The sequence below is a fragment of the Notolabrus celidotus genome, chromosome 20, assembly GCF_009762535.1.
Source record: "Notolabrus celidotus isolate fNotCel1 chromosome 20, fNotCel1.pri, whole genome shotgun sequence".
In the NCBI taxonomy this organism is placed as follows: Eukaryota; Metazoa; Chordata; class Actinopteri; order Labriformes; family Labridae; genus Notolabrus; species Notolabrus celidotus.
This window is the reverse complement of record NC_048291.1, coordinates 18,590,851-18,617,230: the sequence shown is the minus strand read 5'-3', so window position 1 is coordinate 18,617,230 and position 26,380 is coordinate 18,590,851. Positions and strand designations below refer to the sequence as shown.

At 41.3% G+C, this 26,380-nt stretch overlaps 2 protein-coding genes across 2 annotated transcripts; one reads left to right on the top strand and one right to left on the bottom strand.

The window, feature by feature from the left end:
- Positions 1-577: 577 nt before the first annotated feature.
- Positions 578-24,513, top strand: rab3db (RAB3D, member RAS oncogene family, b). The gene is made up of 5 exons (XM_034711818.1): positions 578-972; positions 12,286-12,522; positions 17,553-17,671; positions 22,102-22,226; positions 22,348-24,513. Exons 2-5 carry the CDS (start codon positions 12,286-12,288, stop codon positions 22,533-22,535), a joined length of 669 nt encoding a protein of 222 aa, XP_034567709.1. The 5' UTR covers positions 578-972; the 3' UTR covers positions 22,536-24,513.
- LOC117832614 (zinc finger BED domain-containing protein 1-like) lies at positions 8,418-9,817 on the bottom strand. Its single transcript, XM_034711816.1, has 3 exons — positions 9,747-9,817; positions 9,043-9,627; positions 8,418-8,678 (listed from the first exon to the last, which is right to left on the bottom strand). Exons 1-3 carry the CDS (start codon positions 9,807-9,809, stop codon positions 8,454-8,456), a joined length of 873 nt encoding a protein of 290 aa, XP_034567707.1. The 5' UTR covers positions 9,810-9,817; the 3' UTR covers positions 8,418-8,453.
- Positions 24,514-26,380: the final 1,867 nt, after the last annotated feature.

Sequence of the window (26,380 nt, the reverse complement as noted above, 5' to 3'; positions counted from 1 at the left end):
TTAACCTTTTATTACCAAAAAAGGATGATCAACTCATGATAAAGTGCACAAACAGAAAATAGCAAAAATAAGTGATAAATAGCATAAACTGAGCGTAAATTAAGCGGTCAACAAAAAGTACGGAGACCCAGCTCACCCCCTCTCTCTACCTGCCAAACAAAAGAACACAGGTGGCCTAAATGAACTCAATATCCCCGCCCCTAATACATGACCTGTAAATAACCTAATTAACTGATCCCACAATAAACCATATTGTAAACAAACACCATAATAACACCACCAAAAGTATACAAACAATATCCTACCCTAAACCTCAAAATAACATAATATAAACACTTGAATCCCTTCATGGCTCCAACAGTGTGGTATTATGGAGAACTTTCTGGGCCAAACTGGATAATGGGAATCATGTTTCACTCTTTTGTAGGCCTATAAGAAACAAAACATAGTCTGTTAATCAGTTTAGACTTGCTAGTTTAATATTTTTTAACACAAACCCCTGTTTTCAGTCTTTCAGGCCAGAGTTAGCTTAACAACTACAACCATCTATTTGCACACACGAGCTGGTATCAATCATACTATCCGCGCGCTCACGTGTGCGCGCTCGGTGGACTGCCTTTTCCTCGAGAAGTGTAGTCTGGCACAGCCCCATCAAAGCTTTCAGCGGCTGCCTCAATGTTCACGCATTAACTCTGTCATAGAGGGAGCGTCATACAGCGACTGTCAACTTGAACACACAAAAGCGAGATCCGGGTGCTGCTCAAGTCTCAAACGAGGGAAAACGGGAAAAGAAGTAGCCTGACGAGGAAGGAGAGCGTGTCTGCCACTGGCGCTCCTACTCTAGCTGGAAAGGATATTTTGGTATTTAGCAATCATTTTGGTGGCCGGCACATCACCACTTGACGGGCGACAGTTGCGTGTACTGTGAATCGAAGCGAACCGAGGTGGACGTTTGCTTTCTTCCGCAACAAGGTATGTGCGCTGAAGTTTCTAGATCCAGTGGGATTTCCTGCCTCACACTTCCTTCAAGCTGGAGCCTTTGACTCAGAGTTAACATGTTTTCTTTTTATTTGAAATGACAGGATTATCGCGGGATGACACTTCAGAACAGGGGTGTCCAAACTTTTTTCAAAAAGGGCCACATTTGATGTTGTCAGAATACCTCAGGGCCATTGGCTCCTACTGAGACTTATGAATCCTAAAAGTTATATATGAAATATCTATTTAATAACAATTATTTAAAAATTTCTCTCAACAAAACAGTTACTAGGTAGTCCTCAGTTCTCCACAAGCCACGTAAACATTAACAAACTTTATCTTCTTCTGGAGGAAAATGTTTTTCATTAGGGTCGGACAATGTGGGAAAAATATTCTATCATTATTTTCATATGGCAGGATCACGATCTGGATATCATCACACTTCTTCGTCATGTTGTTTTTAAGACTTTTCTGACCAGCAGACAACATTTTAAGAACAAAATAATTATTTTCCTGAGTTCTGAACATTTTAATGTACCAAATGTTGCCTTTTCTGCACAATTTCATAAGTTTGATCTTGTCTTGTGTCCTTTTGTGTCTTCTGAACTTTTAGTGTTCATCAAGAACATTTTCACATCATGATAAAAACATTAATTTGAAAACCTGTCAGCTTCAAGAGTTCTTGTGTTTCTTCTTTATTGCCATCTTGCAGAATTCCCAGAGCTTTGGCTTTAGACAGGTAGTCCGCATGAAGCTTTTTGAGACGGTTATGGATTGACTTTTGTTTTATTTGTGCGCTTGAAAGAAACTGCAAATGTACAGATTATTCAGAAGGTGATCAATTTAAGATGGAAGCTTGGGGCCATAAATAAATGGACCTTGGGCCGCAATTGGCCCCGGGCCGTACTTTGGACATGCCTGCTTTAGAATAACATTTTTGATTCCTCTCACTTTTATCACAAAAAAGAAGAAGTCATTGTACTAAAAACAGACCTTTATGTAAAACTATGTACCATGCTTCCATCACTCATCCACGGAGCTCATGAAGTCCAAGAGTATGTTTCTTTATATTGTGCTCACAAGAAAATAATGGAGCACAAGTTATTATCTTGTGCCCCATTACCTTGTGGGCACAAGTTAATATCTTGAGTGCAAAACATAATTATATTGCTTGAATATTTCTATTCTATCTATGATATTAGGCTTTATGACTCTAATTCTTTACACGGTGAATCTGAAATAAACACACAAGATAATAAAAAACTAAAAAGAAAATAACTTGTTCCCACAAGTTATTATCTTGTGTGCACAATATAATTAAATTGCTTGAAAATTTCTATTCTATCTATGATATTAGGCTTTATGACTCTACTTCTTTATACGGTGAATCTGAAGTAAACTAACAAGATAATTCAAAACAAAAAGATAATAACTTTATTATATTTTGTGCACAATATAAAAAAGAATACTTTTTGGGACTTCAGGGCCTCCGTACTCATCTATGTTTGCCCATCATTCGTTTTCCTAATGACAGAACTAAAGTGACAGCTGCCAACTAATCAATAGAGGTCATTTCCTGCGGGTCAGAAAGGCTGTTAGCCCCTTGCTTATCAAATAGTTACAACAGAGGGACCTGGTTGCTCCATCATCTGGCCCTGCTCACCACAATGGCCTTTATTTATTTTACTGGCAATGATGCTTCTCCACGGTGTCATAAAGGAGCTCTCACTCTCATCCATTATGAAATGGCTAACCTCACTGTCTTGTCTGTTGTGAGGTGCAGATGTTGGCTCCTCTGCCAACATTGTTTTGTTGTCTAGTGTTGCTTTACTTTTACAGACATCACTTATTTTTCAGGTAAGAAGGAAGTTTTTCTTGTCAGTCAGAAGTTATATTAAGATTTCATTTCTAAAAATAACAACAACAAAACACTGACATTGGTTTTAAAGGTAAAAGATAAATTGCTGTTCCATGATTCAGTGGCCTAAATGTGAATTATGAGCTGGAATTCAAAACTTTTCTTTGTGGATTTTAGTCTGGACTGACTGCAAAACATTAACTCAGAGGCTGCTTTATTAACCAAAGTAGTTTATTAAATAATGTTCGACATTCATTACCATTATCGACAAATTCTTGCGCAAACCAGTGACTTCTTAGCTGTGATGCTTTGTCACATTCTAGAGGCAATTCTAAAATAATTGTACATTTTAATCAAGCAAGTATTATTGTCTGCTATGTTATGTATGCCACAGATTTAATATTGTTGATATGATAAGCAGGTATTTTTAAATGTTTGTAATAATCCATATTTGGCAAAGAGTGACAGCTAACTATGGGTTAGCTAACTATGTGTTAGTTAACTATGTGTTAGCTGTAGTTTTATGTCAATAGTATGAATACTCAGATAGAATTTGACACACTGCAAAGTAACAACTAATCGCAATTATAATCTTGTAATTTTAATTCACAGAGAAAGATTATAAAAATAAAGAAATAAGAATACAATTCACAATATACTTTTACAAGCTGTAAATGCTTTAAAAGCTTTTTAGTGTGTGCAAGTCTACATATTTGCATGCAGACATTAGGAGCTACATAGCAAACACAAAGAACATGTGACTGGGTTACCTCAGGCTTTAGCTGAGCAAATGGGAAAGTTGGAGTAAGAAAATAATGGTATGGGATCTACAAGTACAAAAATGTACCCTGGAGACCCCTGCTCAGCACAGGCATCATGTGATTTTAAAGCTGGTGTCTGAAGAGATTAGAAAGAATTGAAGCTTGAACACACAACCCCATATATAACAACCAGAGAGCACTTTCTGGTCGGAGAGAATTGTTGTTGATAGAGCATTTACCTCTACGTGAAGTTGTGACACTGTTCTCAGTGTTACAACTTTACAACACCCAAAGGCTGTGTAGAAATGTTGCCTCATGTCTAAGTGGTCAGAAAGTTTGATGTGTGTCAAGGAAATATACGAAAGACAGTTATTTGCACTTTTTCTTTAGATGCTTTGCTTAGTGTCAAGCTCAAATGCTGTTAGCAGAAGCACAGTAATGTACTGCTTTGATCCAGGATCGCAAATTGTAAAAAAGGAAGGAAATCTGACAACTCTACATCATAATCCTGCAAGTTAAAAGAAAATTCTGGAGGGATATCAGGCCGTTTTTCAGGGTAAAACAACACCTAATAACCTGTTATCTACTGTTAGGCAACAGCTATGTAACATTTAACCAACCAGCATTACATTTTCAATGGTGTTGCATTATACAAATTATAAGCTAACTGTAATGTTGGTTAGCTAAATTTCAACTGTATTGTTGTGTTAGCTGATGTCAAACAGCAGCTAATGGGGCAGTTTGGGGTTAGGTAAAGGGCTGGGCGATAGTTCGATAACAATAATTATCTTGATATAATTTATCTCAATATAAATATAACAAATGTTCAATAAAAATTCTATATATATTTAAACCTGTAATTACAGCTCCCAACCACTGGAAAAGTGGGGTCCTTTGAGCAGAATGTAGACACAGGTGAAACGAGGGACAGTTACACTGAAGAAAACTTAACTTGCTTACTTAGCAGCGTCAGAAATGATGGATTCAAGAAGCTTATCAGAGAACTAAATCCAGATACAAACTAACAAACTGTCTGGTTTCTTCAACTTTCACTCAGGAGGAAAAATCTGACTTTAAATTTAAGTGAAGAAATCATTTTTAATATCGCCCAGTTCTAATCCCAAGGACACTTCAGCATGTGGAAAGGGGGACCTTGGATCAAACTTCTGACATACCAATTGAGAGATGAGCGACCTTACGACTGAGCCACAGACGCCCCATGGTAGAAAACTGTATTTAAAAAAGGGGTGGAGCTACCACTCAGTCTTTATTTGTACAGCGCCAAATCACAACAATCTCAAGGTGCTTTTACGAACATAGCAGGTCTAGATCATACTCTATGTCAGCCCTATTCAATAAGCGGCCCGAAAGCAACCCTCGAGTGGCCGAAAGCAATTGCCGAGTGATTGTGACTTGGGTCCGGCAAGAAAAACATCTTTTACTAACACTGACAAGTGCTGCTCTTCTATTGTGTTTATGTCCTTTTGGATGTGGCTATACGTTAATAAACATCCAGTGTGTTCGTTATCTTATCTATTTGTTTTTCTTTTAAGTAGTTAACTTTGCTCACTGTCTGCTGAAAATGTCTGGCCCAGCTCATGTCCTTAGTCTTAAAATCCGGACCTGACCAAATATTTAATTGAATAGCCCTGCTCTGTGTTAAATTATTAACAAAGACCAAACATCAAGACAAGATAAGATCCAGTCCCCTCTTACAGACAGGACTCAGTCTTATCTCATCTTAATCCACCATGAGCCTGACACCTCACAGTATTTAGCTAGTTACAGCGGCACAAAGAATGTCCTTTTAACAGGCAGAAACCTTGAGCAGAACCAGACTCATGTTAGACAGACAGACAGACAGACAGAGAGGAGGAAGAGGGAGAGAGAGAGAGGGAGAGAGAGAGAGGGAGAGAGAGAGAGACAGAGAGAGAGGGAGAGAGAGAGAGAGAGAGAGAGAGGCTTCATTTCTTGCAGCCAGAGGTTGCTGCTTGATACAATGCTTTCATCAGACTGCAGCAAAATAATTCCTTCCTGCATTTGTTAAAATATTCATGAGTAACAGTTATAGCTTCGCTTGTGTTTACTTACTCATCAGTTCTCTACCATCAGTTCTTTTAGGTGATACAGAGCTGAACTCAGAAGAGTGTTGAAGTTAAGTATATGCCCTCTCACATCCTGGCTCTGTACTTTTGGCAGATGTAACACATTTTACCCAGTGAATGCCTTTTCCATGCTTGTCTAATTCCCAAGCAATGTGACTCTTGAGTATTCTTCTTTTTTTTGTCAGTTTGGTCGATTTCTTTGTCTTACGTTGGTGACCTCTGGTCAGCCTAAAGCTGAGTGAGCTGACTGCTTTTGCCACTAATGGGTCTTGCCGGCAACTTATTCCTGGTCTTGTCTCCACGGAGACAAGCCTCAGCAGAGATAGGCAGGGCTAAGCCATACTGATTGATCAGCTGTTTGAGCGTGTGTGCGTGTGTATGGGTGTGTTAACACTGAAAGACATAGTTAGCCCTCTGATCTCCTTTTAATACCCAAAGCTTTGCAACTGCTCTCTCTCCCCCCATAATTTGGATGCTAAAAGAATGGCAGGTAATCTCATACCTTCCCTAAAAAAAGATTTTGGTGAGATTAATTGGTGGTATGCCACTACCCATAGTTTGAAAGGAGTCTTAGCAGGATCACACTAATCATGATAGATTTCACCAACATCTGAATAAACAGAGAGAGACACTTTGCTTTGTGACTTCTGGACTTGACATTCATAGGATGTATCCATAGATGGATGGACAGGCAGGCGGACAGATGGATGGATGTTGAAGCTGGTGACATGCTGCACCTCTTCCTCGACGATACCCCGATGATGGGTTTTTTCTTGGGTTGTTTTTCCTGAAGTCAATGATTCATTCTTTGGTCTTCTTTGAGCTGCAAGTCATTGTATTTACATCATGAAGAGAAAGTTTGGATTTCTCCCTGGAGGCTGACTTGTTGAATAAGGGTGGGTGTATAATATGAGCGATACGCCACATCATTGCATTTCATGAGTGAGAGCATCCGGCTGGTGGTCATTCAAGCTTCATGCTGCTGATAATTAAGGTACAGGGATGATGGTTGCCGTTTCCGGACAAGTGAGGACTGTGGCTTGATCCAAAGACTGGTTGAATTTGTTTGTGGAAACTGCAGTGAGCTGGGTGGCACATGCCTTGAATGCACAACTTGGGACCCCATCAGGCCCTGCTGCCTTTTTGCACTCTATGCTTTGTAAGGCCCTCTTAACCTGATTGGGCCGGAGGGTGAGTGTCTGGATGCTCTCCAAGGGTGTGATGTGTGTCTGGTCCTTCGTTGGAAGGGTCCTCAAAGTGGGCAAAGAATGTAATGAGCTGATCTGGGAGGGAGTTGTCACTGGGGGCGGGAGTGTGGTGACCTTGTTTGAAGTAAGTGATGTTCCTGATGTCTTGCCACTTTCATCAGGGATTGTTATCCCTGAAGTTGGCCTCAATCTGCTGCTTGTATTGATGTTCAGCAGCTTCAATGCCCCTGCTCAGATCTGGGTGCTGCACCCCAGGCTTTGAGCAGTACTCGCCTACCATTTCTGAACAAGGGTTTTTAGTTGGGAATATCTTGAGCTGCTTTTTTATGGTTACATTTTAGCTGATGTAAGATAACACAAATGAGGTGTAGCGCTCTATGTCAGGTTCTTCAACACAATGTCCTCAAATGCTTTTTGGGCAACAGCCAACTAATGATCAACGAAATTGCAACAGCAATGTGTAACTTGCTGACATATAATTGGTATTTTCGTTATAATAGGACAATACCATACACAAGGAACACATTGCAAAGATCTAAAACACACTTATCAAGTAAACACATTTCATGTGAATGTGCCTTTCTTCTGCTGTCAGATTGTATGTAGAGATCATTATACATGGGCAGTGCAGTCACCACATTTTGTCAACAGGAGGAGGCCTAAGCTGGCTGTTAGCCACTGCCAGGTCAAATCATGCAGGCCAACTATCGCCACACCTGCGAACCCAAAGTATGTATCCCTTGTTTTCAGTCACTGTCAAATGATTGGACATTTTTCTCCATTAAAGATGCATTGTAGTGGTGGGCGATATGAAAAAAATCTTCTGTCCTGATATGGACTACTTTATATCACGATAACGATATACCACGATATACGTAACGACATAGTTTTCACAGAATAACTTGAAAACGTTCTGGACAACATACTACAGAAACTGCTTACTTTTTCCTCTCCCTTTATTTGGAAGTTACATGAAAATGTCACAAATTGGATTGCTGTACAGGAGTGCAAAATTATATAATATACAAAAAAGGCAGAGCGGCGGATTGACCAAAGCCTCCACATTTGCTTTTTCTACAATCTTTATCTTTGTAGTTCAAGTCAGAGCAGTATAACAACAACAGTACCTAACATTATTCCCCTAAAGAGGCAGGTGGAGGTATCAAAATAGTAGTTCAAGTCAGAGCAGTATAAGAACAACAGTACCTACCTAAAATTATTGCCCTAAAGAGGCAGGTGGAGGTATCAAAATAGTAGTGCAGTCAGAGCAGTATAACAACAACAGTACCTAACATTATTGCCCTAAAGAGGCAGGTGGGGGTATCAAATAAACAAACTGTTTTCAAGTTTCTTAAAACTGTAGTCTAACAGTGCAAAAAAAGACCAGCAATAATAAATATCAAACTCAAATACCAAAATATATTAAGGTGTTAACTATTATACCTTGGTTATAAACAATATGGCACAAAGTAAAAATAGGCTACTTTGTAAAAGTAATGAAGGAGTAACATTAATTTTAATTAACGATGCAGATAAAATGAATTCACAGGTTTATGGCGAGAAAAGTAAGTTGGTCGACTCTCTCTGGCTTAAGACGTGACCTCTTGCATGTGACTATATTTCCACTTGCACTGAAGGCCCTTTCCGATGACGAACTCGTGGCGGGAATGCACAAGTACTTCTTGGCAAGCCTGGCTAGTGATGGGAAGTTCAATTCATGCTGCTTCCACCATTCCAAAGGGTCAGCCTCCGACTCAGGCCCAGGTGCCTGGAGATAGGGATGGCAAAATTGAGAAATGTATATTTTGACATTACTAATTGAAGGTTAACTGAACCTTAAATAGGCCATAGGATTTAAAAAAAAAAATACTGCCATAACAGAGTCAAGTTTAAATAGATTGCCTGACACTTAGGAGAGCCACAGTAGTAAGAGCGTAAGCATGATTGGTAAAAAAACATTTTGAAATGTCTAAAAACTAGTAGCCTTTTTGAAGAGAAGCATTTATCTAAAGCTTCAAATAAGACACTGGCATGAGTAAATGGCCAAACACAATATTTTAACTGACAGGATTAATCTGTTAATGTTGAAACTGTTGGTTATTGATTAAATGGCTATGGATTATCATCCCTACCTGGAGATACATGTTGAGCTCCAGTTCAATGGAGGCTCTGGTGGGCTGAGAGTGGGTGCTGCCTGCTGCCTTCTTGAAGTAGCTGCCCAAACTCTTCTTTATCTTCTTTGTTGGATGGGGAAGCTCTGGATCTGACTCAGCTGGTGGTGAGTGGGCTGTTGCTGTTGGTAAGGGGGTCTGTAAGCAGGCTAATGCTGCTGGTGCATGTTCAGGTGCCAACATTCCCTCCATCTCTGCTGCAGCTCTCGTCTTGATGAACTCCACCCTCTCTTCCTTCGTGTAGGCCAGTTTAAACCGTGGGTCAACAAGTGTTGCCATGTTGAGGATGTTGTCGGTGGGCTCATTATCATACTTTTCATTGAGGTAGTTGAGGATGCCTTCTCTGATTGCTTCTGTGAGCTCTGTGTCCCCATCCTGCCGGCTGAGCACTTTGTTGTTGAAGAGGTGCAGGGCTGGCTTCAGAAAGGAGACGCTGACGTACATCTCCCCTGACAAAGCGTCAGTGAACTCCACCAGAGGACCAAGTGCTTTGCTCACAGACTCGAGCAGTGACATGTCTTGCCAGCTTGGCACCAGATGTCTCGCCTGAGTCAAGAGTAGAGGAAAGGTGTTTGTTTAATGAGGAGGTGACTCTATGCTACACACACAATCAGAGTCAAAGATGACGAAAGTAGTGCATCACATACTTAGAGCAGTTGTCTCACCTTCTTATCTGCAAGGAGGACCTGTGAGAGAGCCTTCTCCTGCTCCAGGAACCTTGCGATCATGTGCTGTCGCGAGCTCCATCTTGTTGGGGTTTCGGTGATGAGTTGATGGAAAGGCAAGCCCAGTGCTGCTTGAGCCTTGGCCAGGCTATGTTTCCTCTTTGTTGAGTTGGAGAAAGCACTCACCACCTTTTTGCAGACCCCAACTGCTTGTTCGACAGCTTGCTTCTTGGGTGCTGCAAGAGTTCTCAGAGCGGCATCTGTTGAGACAAAAAAGGAAAAGTATGCAAGTAATGTTTTGACAGCAATCTGTTTTTCCATGCATTTAAATTACAATTCATGTTTTACCTTGATGAATTTTTTTATTATCATCATATTTATAATTTAATAATTGTTTATATTATTGAGAGCAATTTTATTTATTATTTCATGCATTTAATTACAATTCACCTTTTCCCTGAATGAAATTTTATTATTTGTTTTAGTTATTGTTAATATTATCCAGAGCAATTTTATTTAGTTTTTCATGTATTTAAATTAATTTATTGCCTTAATGAATCATTATATATTTTTATTATATTTCTTAGTGTTTTTTGTCATTTTAGTCTATAATATTATTATTATTATTATGATTACTAATGAACTGAATTGATGATAATACCACTAGACTAGCAGTCTATAAAAACAGTCACAGGATTAATAAATGTTTTTACAACTACTATTATTGTTGTTACTATATTTCCCATTAAAATACTAGAAAAGGTCATTTTAAAAAATTGCATTACACTTATACTTACCAATGGCACGCTGGAGACGGTGACCAAAGCACTGTAGACGTTCCCACTCAAGCTGTTCCAGTGCAGAGATGTTGTCTGTGGCATTGTCCGTTGTAACGCATACTAGCTGGCTTTCTTCCAGTCCTCATGACTCCAGTGCATCTGTCAGACCTAGACGTTGAATAGGGCCACTTTATTAATACTTTCCCACAAAACCACCACTACGACAGTACACTACAAATGACACAGTAAATAAACAGGACAATACAAAACCAGTCAAGTATACACTGCATACACATGTTGGTAAATGAACTAGGCCAAAAAGTGCTAACAGCAGACAAGTAAATTATTTTAAAGTAGGCTACATACCCTGGGCTATCATAGCTCCTGTGTGGTCTCCTGGGAAGTAGGCCATCTGTAGGCAGCGAGAACAGAGGGTCCAGTCGTCATCGATGAAGTGGATAGTTATGCACATGTAGGGCTCTGTCTGTCGGCTCGTCCACAGGTCTGGGCATTTTGTACCGTGGATTGGCTAGTTCCATGAGCTCTCGGAACACTGACTTGTCAACCAGCTCAATCGGGAGACCACCTTTACATATCAAACGCGTAACGCCATCATTGAGCTGTTTATGGCGCCATGAATTTTTTTCATACGGTGTGCCTCGTGCAAAAGACTCCTGCAGGTTCCGTTGAGTGTAGTAGCGGTTCTTCGTCCGACATGGCCCTGTTTCACTTCTTTCTTTGCTCCAACGCAACTTTTGAACATCTATGTACTCCCTCTCGTGTTTCCTCTGCAGGTGATAGAAGAGGTTTGTTGTGTTGGCGTCAGGCGTGTCAGACGCGTTGAACCCAAAGTGTAGCCAAACCACAGACGTGCCCCCTCTTTTCGGCACAAGCTCGATTTGAGCTTCCTGGGACTCTGTATGTGTCCATTGTGACTGGGATAGAACTTTTTCTGAGCCGTCCTCCTCCATGTTTACCTGTCCCTGCTCGTCTGCATGTGTTGTTGTTGGTGTTGTTGTGTCGGCGTGTTTGGTACCACGTGACTAACGTAAAGCAGCGTAATGTCGCAAAACCACAGTCGCAGTACAGCCTATGCTGTGAAGATTCACTTTAATTGATAAAACGACGATAGAAACGATAGAAGAAAAATGACACGATAGACAGTTTTCTATCGTATGTACAATATATATCGTCATATCGCCCATCACTAATGCATTGTGTTTCAATTAGCTATATTTAGCAGAACAGACTTGGTAGAAATTTAATATAGTTTTCATAAGTATGTTTGAATTGGTGTTTGATGAGCGGCATATTAAAATTATTTTTCTTTTTTCGATTACAATGAGCCTTTTATATCTACTTAGGAACAGTTCCCTTCTATGGAGGCTGCCATTATTTTACTGTACTACAGTACAGATGAACTAACAACATACAGGTTTTTGTATTTTGTGTGGCTGTCTGAAATGCACCAGTTGGAAGACTGCTAGATATCGCTAAACATTCCCATTTCTACACACTGTACCTTTAAAGATAAATAAATCTGTTTCAATGACTAATATTGGCAAAATAACAAACTTTTGGTTGTTGTTTGGCCTTGCTGAAATGTAAGGTTTTTGCATTTCATGTTATGCTAGAACTGTTTGTTGAACAAAAGCAACATCATAAGACTGGTGCTGTTTTGCGCTTTGATGAGTTTTCACAAAATACAGAGAGTTGGTATTGTTATAAGATTTGTTTTTCCTCTTCCTCTTCCTTTTTAGATGGCATCAAATGACTCCCGACTCCAGCAGCAGCCGTCTCAGAAGGATGCAGCTGACCAGAATTTTGATTACATGTTCAAGCTGCTGATAATTGGTAACAGCAGTGTTGGTAAAACCTCCTTTCTATTCCGATATGCTGACGACTCCTTTACCTCTGCTTTCGTCAGCACTGTTGGCATTGACTTTAAGGTGAAAACTGTCTTCCGAAATGACAAGAGGATCAAGTTGCAGATCTGGGTGAGTGGATCAAAGATGTGCCACACAGTACTTTTCATTTGTGCTAACATGATGTATTACCACACTAATATTTGTAGAGGGTAAACAGTAACTGTATAGCCAATAACTCTTTTTAGTATCTTCCTGTATAAACCAAACGTCAGCTTCATGTGCATTTGAATGTATTGTGGAGGAAATGGTTGCTCAAGATTTTGCAAGATATGATTGCTTAATTAAAAAAGTACTTTTAAAAAAGAAAGTTAGCCCAATTGTAACCCTTGTTTGCAGAGTAGTGCCTCTCTGGTAGATTGAGCCCTTATCAGATGACTTTTTGAAAACAAAGTATGACTAGAATTGTGGGTTTGGCCCTTGTGCAATTGTAGCCGATGGATTGTGCAAGCACACAAGGCATGACTTCCTCATGCTTTCATGCATATCCCTTCTCCCCTACCCTTCAAGTACTTTCTTGCTATGTATTTTCTTAATATAAATGTAAAAAGGGGCAAATTGACCTCAATGTGAACAAAAGTTTCTGGTTACATACTTTTAGATTACTTCACAAAGCCTAAGGGCCATGAAAACTACCTCACCCCTTGTGCAACTGGTCCAAAATGTCCAAAAATGGTGTGGTTGTAATCATGAGATTTGTCATTTTTGGTTGTACAAAGAAATGAGATGCAACTCTTTTTTTAGAGACTCTGCGGGCATCATGTTGCTTCAACCTGTGTTTTTTAATATTTTCTGAAGGAACCCATAATGACAATAACCCCTCTCAGTACAACAAAATTAAATTATTCTTCCTGCTTTTAAATATTTGGCCAACATTTTGAACACACTCACACACTCAGAACATACAGGGATGGGGCTAATACAGACAGGCAGTTGTCTTTCTGATATGCGTATTGATTGAAAACAGAGAAGAGTACTCCAGGAAACAGTAAAAGCTAGTTGCCACTTGTTATTGTGCATAGTGATATTACAATTTCAATAGATCTGCGGATCACATGCAGCCCAAACCATGGGGGCTGGTCTGAACCAAGCGGCAACCTCCGGTCTTAAAATATGAGGCCCATGCGGGAGTGCTAAAAACTGCAGTTCATGGAGCATCTGCTTGAGGCTGGCTGCAGAAACACCGGAAACCACATACACACCCATTCAAATAGACAATCGTTGCAGAAATAATAAACATGTTTACAGCCTGGTTCAAAAAACAGTTTGGGTCTGAGTAGCTAATTTCTCTATCGGGACACTGTATGGGCTTTAAAATTTTATTATAACTCAGTATTTTCGTAGATATTAAACTTACAAGTTTAGGCTGACTTGATTGACAGAGGGGCACCGTGTCACTGTTAGTGAAAAGGCTAAAGGCCCGCCTCTTCCCCCTCACACTAGCTCGGAAGAAGTTTAGTTGTGATCATCATTTCCAATATGGCGCCCGTTGACGATCGGCTTCAAAATAGCGCTCAGGAACAGATGGGTGACGTCATGGATATTAGTCAATTTTTTAACTGTGATCCATCGCACCTCTGCTTACCTCACACCTGCAAAAACTTTTTGACCACTTGTAAGCTGCAAAAATAGCTGTTGACGCTACTCCAGCACAACTGTTCTAATTCACAAAACTCTAACATCCTTCAGATGTACTATACATCCTGGTTTCCTCTGTTTTTTTGGTCAAACAAAAGTAGCTGGCTCTTTAGATGTTAAATGTTATACCATGTTCAATTTTGGTTGTTTCGATTGGCTGTTTGCTCCAGTTGTATTCTTGAGCCTAAATGTAAATATTCCTGTCAGATTCTGGTATTATCCGAACGCGAACAGCAGAGTTTCAAAACCAATTGTTCAATCAATCAATCAACCTTTATTTGTAACAACAAACGATATCTCAAGACGCTTTTACAAACGTAGCAGGTCTAGACGATACTCTATGTTAGATTATTAACAAAGACCCAACATCAAGATAGAATAAGATCCAGTTCATCCAGTCTTGTTTCATCTTAATCCACCATGAGCATTGCACCTCACAGTATTTAGCAAGTTACAGCGGCAGGGAAAAACTTCCTTTTAACAGGCCGAAACCCTGAGCAGAACCAGACTCATGTTAGACAGCCATCTGCCTTGACCGAGATGTTGTTGGAAAGAGAGATAGAGGAGAATAAGAGAAAGAGAGAGCAATGATAGTGATGAAACGGATAGCAGTAGTAGTAGTAGTAGTAGTAGTAGTAGCAGTAGTTGTTGCAGCTGGAGTTCGGCACGTCCGTAGCAGCAGGCTGTCTACAGCAGCGACTCAGAGGACCCTACGAGACAATGGAGCTTCAGAAAAGTCTATGGTTAGTAACTAACTTTGTTAGTTAAAAAGATTCTATGACAGGTTAGGGTTAGCCGTGGACAACAAACTAAACATGATTGAGATTGATAAAGGAATCTGTAGGAGAGTTTGAGTCTAAACTGTGACAAAAAAATTAGACCCTCTTCCGTTTTGGTCTAGTCTCTTTTAATAATGTATCCACTCTACAGATGAGCATTTTGAAATTTCAAGGATACCCCCTCAAATAAACATATTGACTTATCAACATAACACTTATTCTCCTTCCTGTTTGGAGCTGGACGGGAAGACAGATACCATCTTCATGTCCAGTGAAACTACTGCCAGCAGCTACAGTATATAGCTCAGCTTAAGATGGGAAACAATGGGAGCCTCAACACCTCTGAGGGTCTCTATAAAACATTTCAGCTCTTCATTACAATGCTTTTGCATGTTACTATCTTTCATTTTTCTCCACCCCACATTCCTCACTGTAAACTTCAAATCCTATTGATACACATTGTTTAAGCTGTTCAAACAGATGATTCATTTAAGCCAACAGTGTGAGAGGCACTGTTTGATATACAAAGAATGACCCAGATGAATCAGCAGGGGTGGAGTCTACACCAAAACACACATTCACCTTCCAGCCTGACTAAACATGTGTATCTAATATATTACATGCACTGCTAGTGATGTCTAACATTCTTACAACTGAGTAAGAGGTGGAATGAATTAAATAATGACTGTATGAAGTGTTTTAATTTTGTTAGCTGGGTTTTGAGAAGTGTGAGCCTTGGCTTGTTGCAACTACTGGTGGTACTGTTGAGTGAGAAAGGGACCTGGTATTTCCTAAACACAGGAAGAAGAGGAAGTTCCCTATCAGCTTCTGACTGAGACATAATAAGGATTTACTACTGTGCCTATGTGGCAGTGTATTTAAAGGGTGTGGGACCAACATGTATGTCTTACTCTGAGCTCTCCATTATGCGTTAATAATCAACTATGAGAAATGCAGGCTGTTAAATTCATGTTAGCTTCATGTTGGAGCACCATCTGTATGAGGGTTCACCAGGTTTTAGACAAAGGGTATTATTGATGATTCCACTCTGCCAGCTGCTGGCCTCCCTGCCTGTGTCATGGAAACAGGCTATCCTGATAACAACCCCACATGGCCCCTGCGCGGTGAACATGCAGAGCTTAAGCGTGTGTACAGTGTGTTCACACTGTGGACATGTTTTGTTTACATCCCTTCCCATCACTGTCATGGAAATATGTTTCTCATCTTTGAACAAACATACACCTTTAGCACACGTAGCAGAAAAACATCCACACACAGTATCAAGGTGTTTATATCCTGCTATGAATGTGCCACTGCTTTGTGTCAGCAAGTGACGCATGTTTAGAGACCAGGGTCCCAGTGACGTCTCTGACGGTGCAGAATCCACAGATAAATCTCTCCCTGTCTTCTTTCATACATGAACACGGAGGGAGCAGCTTTTGTTTGCTGGGTGGGGTTAATTATAGCAACCATGTCCAATTACCCAGGTTCATATTTGTTCATCCCTGTATGGATGAGATAACCAAAAAAAAGCACCTGGAAAGGAGAAGAGCCTGGATGAAATGAAATGATATGCCATGGCAAGGTTAACAGTTTATTTTTCTCTGATAGGAGGGATGCTGCCTTCAGTGTTGTCCTTTTTGTAAAGTGAGAAGGATAATTTTGGGCAGAGGAGTCCCAGCTGTAATGGAACATTCATAACCCTCAATGGCCTCCAGTTACCTGGACAACCCCCTCCTCTGACACACAGTCACACAGTCACACACACACACACACACACACACACACACACACACATACACACACACACACACACACACACACACACACACACACACACACACACACACACACAAAGGGAGGGAAACATTAGACAAACACAAAAAACACACAGGCCCCCAACACAAAAAGGACTCCGACAGGTTTCCAAGTAACACTCAGAGTGGAGGATAGTTACTCTTCCAACAACCTGTTTGATCTTTCTGTTGTCTGGGACATCACACACAGCCTCCGTTTAATTAGTAGATGCTTCTGATAAACTGGAAGACAATAAAGCAGGGCAACCCCTCCTCCCATGATTATCTGTGAGGCCTGCCTTTCTCTTATCTCTGTGTTTCTCCCTGCTGGCCGTGTATTAATGCAGACCATAGGTCCTGGTTCCATGAGGAATGATTGAGGCAGTAGCTCCTATCTAAATGCCATCTTGTGATAGACTGTGTGAAGAGCATCATGTGACATTTTGATGTGATATACAGTATGTGCCCTGGTGTCATTTTTTACTCTTGTTACAAAAACATGAAAGTATTTTCAAACACAAATAGAGATGCAAGATCATTTCCTTCAGACAAGATTCTCATCTTGATGGAAACAGGCTGGAATTACAGTAAGTTTTCCTCAGTCTGTATAATACCACATTTTTATGAAGGCAGTAGTTTTGAAGTAGACCTGTAGTAGAGCTGGTTATTTATAGTACAGTACAAGGTAGGCCTATATAGTGCAGCAACAGGTCATAGTTACGACAATACTGCCCCCCTGTGGTTTAAAATCATGTGTTGACTGATCACTGGTAGATTGATGTTTTCCTATTTGTTTTACTCTTTAAATATATTTTGTGTGCGTGCATGTGTGTGTGGTTGTGTATGTTTGTGTGTGTGGGTGTGTGTGTGGTTGTGGGTGTATATACAGGACACGGCAGGCCAAGAGCGCTATCGTACCATTACCACAGCATACTACAGAGGGGCTATGGGCTTCCTGCTAATATATGACATCACTAACCAAGACTCCTTCAATGCAGTTCAGGACTGGTGAGTTGGACATCAAATTCATATTCAGAAATATTCCCATTTAGAGCAATATCTGTGATCTTCTTCACATTTTATACATTACAATGAATGTTTAATTGAAATGCTATATATAAATATAAATGTTAAGTCTAAATGTTAAATGTTGCTCTGCAATCCTGAATATTTAGCTGAAATGCAAATTCACACTGCCGCCTAGTGGAAATACCAAAATAAAAGCTTAATAAAGCAATACAGACTTAGCAATAGCAACTTAGCTTTTCCATACCATAGACTGGGTCAGTACTGTGTATGAGTGTTGTGAAACCTCTTAACGCCCTCAAAACTGCCATTCCATCTTTTTTATGGCGAGCAGTACGGGTGGTAACCCGTAGGAGTCATTACTGACAGACTATGGTTAGGATTTCTGTATTTCTGTATCGCTTTATGAAGCTTTGATTTTTGTACTTCTGCTAGGTTGCAGTATCAGTTTGTATGGGGCGCCATTAATACCAAAATAAAAGCTTCATAAAGCAATACAGATATTCCAACCTTTAGATTTAACATCAACATTTATAGTTAACATTTCACATTTATATTTATTTAACACTTATATTTAACATTTATATTTATAATTTATATTTAACATTTAGATTTATATTTAGCAGTTGGATTTAACAGTGATTGTAACTTAAATATACTTTTCAAAACAAAATTAAATGTGAAGAAGATCATGAATATTACTCTAAATGTGATGAAAAAGTGACTTTTAAAAATCCCCACTACGTTTTTCATGAAGTTCTGGGGCTAAATTGTGGAGAATTTTTGCCGTTATATTCAGTGTGCACAACTTTACAAACGGTGCCCCATAATTATGTAACATGTTGTTTTGCTTCAAAAATGTATTTGACTAAATAAAATAAAAATAAATAAATAATAAATAAAAATGACTTCAATAGAAGGGTCCTGGCTCGAGGGGAGAGGACGCTGGCGCGTTTGGCTGCCGCTTCTCCCTCCAGGAATCAAAGCTCTCTGCTTACCTCTACTTACCTCGTCTTCCTGCTGTTTTTTGTAGCCGTGAGGGAAAGGATTTTTCTTTCTTGACCTCTTTTCAAGCTTCGGTCCTGCTCTCTGAGCTGTCATATAGCTGTCCGGTGGTCGGGCTAACACTCGATTCCGCCGGGCAGCCTCAACAGCTCGACCAAACCAAGCCATCGGTCTCCTCCGGCTACTATTGCAGCTCCTGGTTCCACAAATCTTCGTACCTCTCATCATACTCCATCTGCTGCTGATCTACACCACTGTCTCCACCATGGCACTCCGCTACACAGCTCTACAGCTACACCGGCATATCCACTTCACCCCTCCTGCTCCGGATCTCATCACCAAAATAAAACACTTCGGACTACTACGCCGTCGCCCCTACATCCATAGAGGCTCCTGCCGTAAATTAATCTACAATTCCATACCTACAGACAGCATTCCAACAGTGTGGACCGGCTTCCACTCCACTTCCGTGTCCCGTCTCCACAACAACACACATCATCAGAACATCCGTCAAGTCAACTTTTTCTACCTCCGCCCTGTACCCACTTCCTCCCATGCTCCTCCAAAACAAAAGCCTCTCAAACTTGCTCTGCTCAACACAAGATCTCTCAACAATAAAAGCCTCCTGATCAACAAATTCATAACGGACTCACACCTAGATCTTCTCTGTCTCACTGAAACCTGGCAAAAACCCTCAGAATTTTTCACCCTAAATCAAACCACCCCTTCTGGATTCTCTTACATGGACAAACCACGTTTTGAAGGCCGAGGCAGGGGCATTGCTGCCATCCACCGGCAAACCCTAAAACCTCGACCCCTCTCCATTCCTGCTGTCCCCACTTTTGAACATCTCTCCTTCAAACTTCCTGGCTCCACCCCCGTGACCATCTCTATCATCTACCGTTCTCCCAAACCCAACCCGTCCTTCCTCTCAGATTTTACTGAATTCATTACACAACTCTGCACAGTCTCATCATCCATACTACTCTTAGGTGACTTCAACATCCACATTGACGCTAACACCTGCAAAACCACCGTTGACTTTCTGGACATTTTAAATAGTTTTAATTTCACCCAGCATGTCAACTTCCCTACCCACACCCCCGGACACATTCTGGACTTGGTCTGCTCCACTGGCCTCCATATTGACACCCTCTCACACACTGACCTCACCATCTCTGACCACCTGGCCATAACTTTTCAGATCAATATTCCTAGCCCCCTGCAAAACCAGACTCGAACCATTTCTTTTCGGAACCTCAAGTCCCTATGCCCCAGCACCCTCTCCTCCCTCATATCCGACTCCTTCTCAACATCAATTCTCCCTGAGGAACCAACCCCTGACGACCTGGTCACCAATTACAATAACACCCTCTCCACCTGCCTCAATCAACTTGCTCCAGTCAGAACAACATCTGTCTCCTTCGCCCGCTCTGCCCCCTGGTACACCCCGAACTTCACTCTCTCAAAAAACAACGCAGACAACTGGAACGTCTTGTCAGGAAAACCGGTCTCACAGTTCACAAGCAAGCTCTCTCAGATCCCACCAACCTCTACAGAACCGCACTCATCTCTGCCCGCTCTGCATTCTACTCGGACATCATTCACTCTGGCTCCCCAAACCCCCGCACTCTCTTCTCCACCATCAACAAACTGCTAAATCCAAAGGACAAGGTCTCTCAATCATTTACCATAGAAAAGTGCAATAATCTCCTGGACTTTTTCAAATCCAAAATTGCCAACATACACCAACAGCTCTCCACCACAACAATAACTAGCCCTGCTCCGCACCCTGCCCCCCCTCAAATCCCATTGTCCACCCTTGCCTCATTCTCACCTATAACAACCTCTGACATTTCTTAAACATCAAACTCTCCACCTGTCTCCTGGACCCCATGCCATCCTCACTTGTCAAATCATGTCTTCCCTGCCTCACTCCTATTATCCTGGACATCATCAACTCTTCACTCACCTCTGGTACTGTTCCCTCCACCTTTAAACTTGCCATCACACCCATACTCAAAAAACCTGGACTGGATCATGAAAACCCTGATAATTTCCGCCCCATCTCCAATCTCCCATTCATTTCTAAAATTCTGGAACGAACTGTTGCCGGTCAATTGAAACACCATCTCCTCCCCTCTGACTTACTTGAGACATTTCAATCAGGATTCCGGACCCACCACAGCACCGAAACAGCCCTCATCAAAGTCACCAACGACCTCCTGCTCGCCTCAGACTCTGGCTCCCTCTCAATTCTCCTACTCCTCGACCTCAGTCCAGCCTTTGACACCATCGACCACTCCATCCTGCTCCACCGCTTACAGCATTACACTGGCATAACTGGTTCAGCCCTCTCCTGGCTCTCATCCTACCTCACAGACAGACAGCAATTCATCTCCATGAACAACTGCTCATCCCACTCCATTTCAGTAACCCATGGTGTCCCTCAAGGCTCGGTGCTTGGTCCCCTCCTTTTCATTCTGTACATCCTACCCCTTGGTCACATCATTCGCCATCATGGACTCCAATTTCACTGTTACGCCGACGACACCCAACTCTACCTTTCCACCAAAACAATCAGCGCTGCCACTGTTTCCACCCTTCAATCGTCATCTTCGATCAGACTCTCTCCTTCCAACCCCACATCCGTCACATCACCAAAACTGCCTTCTTTCACCTCCGCAACATCGCCCGCCTCCGTCCCACTCTCTCCAAATCCGCTGCTGAAACCCTAATTCATGCTTTTATATCCTCACGACTTGACTACTGCAATAGCCTCCTGTATGGTCTTCCCTCCTCCCATCTACAAAAATTACAATACGTACAGAACTCTGCTGCCCGGCTACTCACCCACTCCCGCTCCAGAGACCACATCACCCCTGTCCTTCAACAGCTCCACTGGCTCCCTGTAAAACAGCGCATCCATTTCAAGATCCTGCTCACCACGTACAAATCCCTCAATAACCTGGCCCCCCCATACCTCACTGACCTTCTCCAGTACTACCACCCCTCCCGCCGTCTCCGATCCTCTGACTCCAACCTCTTCACTCCCATCACTAAATCCAAGCACCGTACCTTGGGGGACCGGGCCTTTGCCATAGCCGCCCCCACCCTCTTGAACTCTCTCCCCCCACACATCCGTGCTTCTGACTCACTTCTTTCATTTAAGAAACAGTTAAAAACTTACCTTTTCAAACAGGCATTCCCCTCACATTAATTTTTCCACCTCTTCCCTTGTCGTCTGCTTGTCTTGTATGTCTTTATTTGTATTTATTTATTTATTTGTCTCTCTTGTAAAGGGTCTTTGAGTTATTTAAAAGCGCTATATAAAACTTAGGTATTATTATTTAGTCTCTTTTCTGCTTTAATCACAAAGACTGTGAAACTCTGTGTTCATGCTACAGGGCAACGCAAATCAAGACATATTCATGGGATAATGCTCAGGTGATCCTGGTTGGTAACAAGTGTGATTTGGAGGACGACAGGCTCATACCCACAGAAGATGGCCAAAGACTAGCAGAGGAGTTAGGTAACAACTCTTTGGTTCACACAGTTTTGCCTTGTTGCCAAACACTTAGCTTTTATGCACTAATGTCAATGAATGGTGTCTTATGTATATTTAAAGAGGCGTACTTTTCCTTTTCCCTCAGGTTTCCAGTTCTTTGAAGCCAGCGCTAAGGACAACATCAATGTGAAACAGGTGTTTGAGCGTCTAGTGGACGTCATCTGTGAGAAGATGAACGAAAGCATGGACGGGGATGTTACCCTCATGTCCAACCATGGGAGCCAGAGCCTGAAAGACTCACCTTCAGAGAGCCAGGGGGGCTGCTCTTGCTAAGCTACCTACCTTCTTACCTTCAAGGCCCCTAAAACAAACAAACACACACACACACACGCACGCACGCACGCACGCACGCACGCACGCACGCACGCACGCACGCACACACACACACACACACACACACACACACACACACACACATTGATACTCATAAATAAGACCAACTCCTTCTCTGTGCCTCATCCATGGAGTGTGCCTCTTCCTCTGTCTTGACTCTAGCCACACCCAGCTCTGTTTTGTTCTACAGCACAGCAAAAACCAAAGGCTAACTGAGATAATCTTCATCAGTACTGTCAGGCCCCTCTCCTCCCTGGGCCTCTTGTTCTGTTTTTCTCACGTGAAGAGGCCCACTGTGCTTCTGTGGTCTCGACCCATCAGCTCTGTGATGAGCTGATAGCACACTATGGCTTGCTTTATGCTCTGTCCACATTTCATGTTAACTGCCTTGACCACTGCTCTCCCATTAGCCTTTAAAATCATCCGCATATGAAACGTTTGTTCTGTGGCTTTAAAGCAAAAGAGTGTCCGTATATAGCTTTATACTTGGTGTTACTTGTTTGAACTGCGATTCAGACAGCACATGTGCATAGGTTTCCTTTACTTTAGATCCTCTAGAACGATAATTGTCAAATTTGCAAAAGGCAGCGGACTCAGTTGTAGCCTTGAAACATACATCAAATTTGATCCCATGTTTTTTTTCTTTCCAGTTTACTTCATTGTAATTGCCTCCAGCTAACTCAGTAAGACTCTTTTGGTGGGCGGACAACAGAATATTTTTCAAAGCAGCTGTAAAAACTGAGGAATGTTGAAATACTGGTTTGCTTGTCTGATCATTAAGCACGCTTCCTGCTCATGACAGATAAAATGATTGAAGAAACATCAGTTTTGAATTTCCTTGGAATTAAGAATGTCCCTAAAAGGGCACATTGAGCTTTGCAAGGTATACAGGAACATTTTGACATTTTGGGAAATAGTTGTTTCACTATTTTTTAAGACTATAACAAAGGTGTCCACATTTTTGCCTATAATAATGACAATAACAATATTAATAACTATTTGAATATTAGGAAAGGGTGCGTTGTGCCTTAGCTTTGTAGTCAGGACCAGAGCTGTCACTTGCCTCTTGACTGTTTTGTACGGTGGCTGGGAAGTGCAATGCAAATTCACAAAGGATGAACCACTTTTTCAAAGTTAGAGAGTTTTTACATTTTATTAAATGACATCAGCAAAAAAATTTCACCAACGCAAAAAAAAAAAATTTAAATTAAGAAAAAAAAATTTTAAAATCCGAACCGCTTTTACAAGTGGTGAGACAATTTTATGAGCAACGCAACATTTTTACCAGTCCCGAAGCAAATTTACAAACGGTAGATCCTGATGGAAAAGGAATGTACCAAGTGCTGGAAGTGACCCGGAAGTGATTGAGTGAGCAGAAACGGACTATAATGTGTGTATAATATATTAACTATTCTTTCAAATTTTGTTTGGCTTTTTTGAAAGGATACATCAGAATGAACTGTGATAGACAGGACAGTCTCTTCCCCTTCCAAAAACACACATACCTGATCACTTCCGAATCACTTCAAGTTTTTGGTACATTCTTTTTCTGCAGAATCTGGCATTTTTAAATTTGTTTCGGGACTGCTTAAAATGTTCTGTCGCTTGTGAAATTAACTCATCGCTTGTTTGGATTCTGTAAAAAAAAATCTTAAATGTACATTTTTTTTGCCTTGGTAAAAGTGTTTTGCTAATCTAATTTTGTTTTATAAAATGTAAAAAAGTTTCCCATAATGTAAATTTGGCTACACCTTTTTAAATTGGCATTGCACTTTCAGCCACGGTAATTTTGACCATGTGGCGTTGTATTTCATTTATCTCTGTTTCGATCAGAAACTAAAGAGTTTATGATAATTTAATATCACTACTTCATGCTATGCCTGACGTGCCTTCATTAAAATCTACAATGGATAACACATTTTCTACGCAATTCTGAAGTTTTTTGATTAGGACTTGGTCCATTTGGGCTTTACCAGATCAAGCTCCAGTACCATGAGTGGTACGTGTGGCACAGTTTGGGAATTGCTGGACTAGAAGAATAAAACCACTTTCATGTATGTATGCTTATTGTGAAGGTTGAGCTTTTCGCTTACATTAACATACAGGCTATTTGTTTATGGAAAAGAATACGTAATACATAACACTCAGAACTTATCTTTTGACCATATACTGTATAATTAATGGACGTAGTATCTGTGACGTCACCCATCTGTTCCTGAATGCTGTTTTGAAGCCAATCGTCGGCGGGTGCCATATTGGCAATGATGAACGCAACCTAACTTCTGTCAAGTTATTGTGAGATAGAGGTGGGCTTTGATCCTCCTCGCCAACAGCTACAGTGTTCCAGCCTGACAGGCAAGTCAGTCATGTCCTTAAATGGGCAAAGCTCGTAATCTTAATATCTTCGGAGCTGTCGCGTTGTAAAAAAACTCACCCCCTGTATAGTGTAAAATTAGCGTCTATTTTGTAACCAGGGTGTAAACATGTTTATTATTGGTGCAAAAAACGTCTTTGTTGAATGGGTGTGTATGTGGTTTCGATCTTTTCTGCAGCCAGCCTCAAGTGGACGTTAAGTGAACTGCAGTTAATAACACTTCCGCATGGGCTTCATATTTTGAGACTAGAGGTTGCCGCTTGCTTTTGACAGAGCTAAAGGCTGATTTATACTTCTGCGTCGAATCGACGGCGTAGCCTACGCCGTAGGTCCGCGTAGCTCCCGTACCTACGCAGAGGCCTACGCACGTAGCTGACGTGCACCTCCTCCAAAATGTAACTACACGTAGAGCCGACGCGGACCGCAAGCTCTGTGATTGGTCCGCTCGACGGCTTTGTCTTTCCCGCATTCACAGCACTTCCGGGATCCCGGACATCGGCCACACATCGGCCGTGTATTTCATCTCCTCCTCTCTATTCTTCATGTAATCATGTCTGTATGATAAACAGCAACATGTATCAGCTGTAGATTAACTTAACACGCTCTGAATCGATGTGGAAAAGTAAACAGAGATCGTAGCAGGACCGGAAGCAGGCGACCGGCTATCAGAGAGACCACACTGCCCTCAAGCGTTTCGTAGGAGAATTGCTGCGCGACACGGACACATCGACGAAGAAGTATGTGGGGCTCATGTCCGCGTCAGCCCCTGCTGCGTAGGGGCGACGCAGAAGTATAAATCAGCCTTAAGCCAGCTGTTTACCTCCACTCCCTCCATTCCCTTAAGCTTCACTAACAAACCTGTGCTTGTACAGCTTTATATTTACTTATATTTTCTTCTCAAACTTTGGCAAAAACACATATAGCAAAAAAAAAAAAAAAAAGTTTCCTCGTATTGAAATTACCATAAAAGGGATACAATCAGAATGTATCTTGTCGCCTAATGTCCTACAACACTAGTATATCAGTGTGGTACAGTATAACAAAACCTCTTCATGTTCACTCTTCAAGCCTCAATACAATGATAAAAATGACTTAAAGAATGTGCCTATGAACCTTATCTTGAACTGAATGTTATTTCTAGTCTGGAGCCTGTTGTTTATATTGTATGGCATGATAATGCGAAAGGTCAATGTTAAGCTCTGCCCTCTGCTCTGTGAATGTGGCTGTATGAGGAAGTCGTTTAAAACCGATAACACTGGTTTTTGTCACATGACCTGCCTCCTGCCATGTCCTCACTCACCCTTCTGTGCCACTTTTTATTTGACGCCTTCTCTCTAGCCTACATGCTTTGACCACGACATCTACAACACACACTCAAACACACGCACAGTGCTCTACCAAATTGCACCAT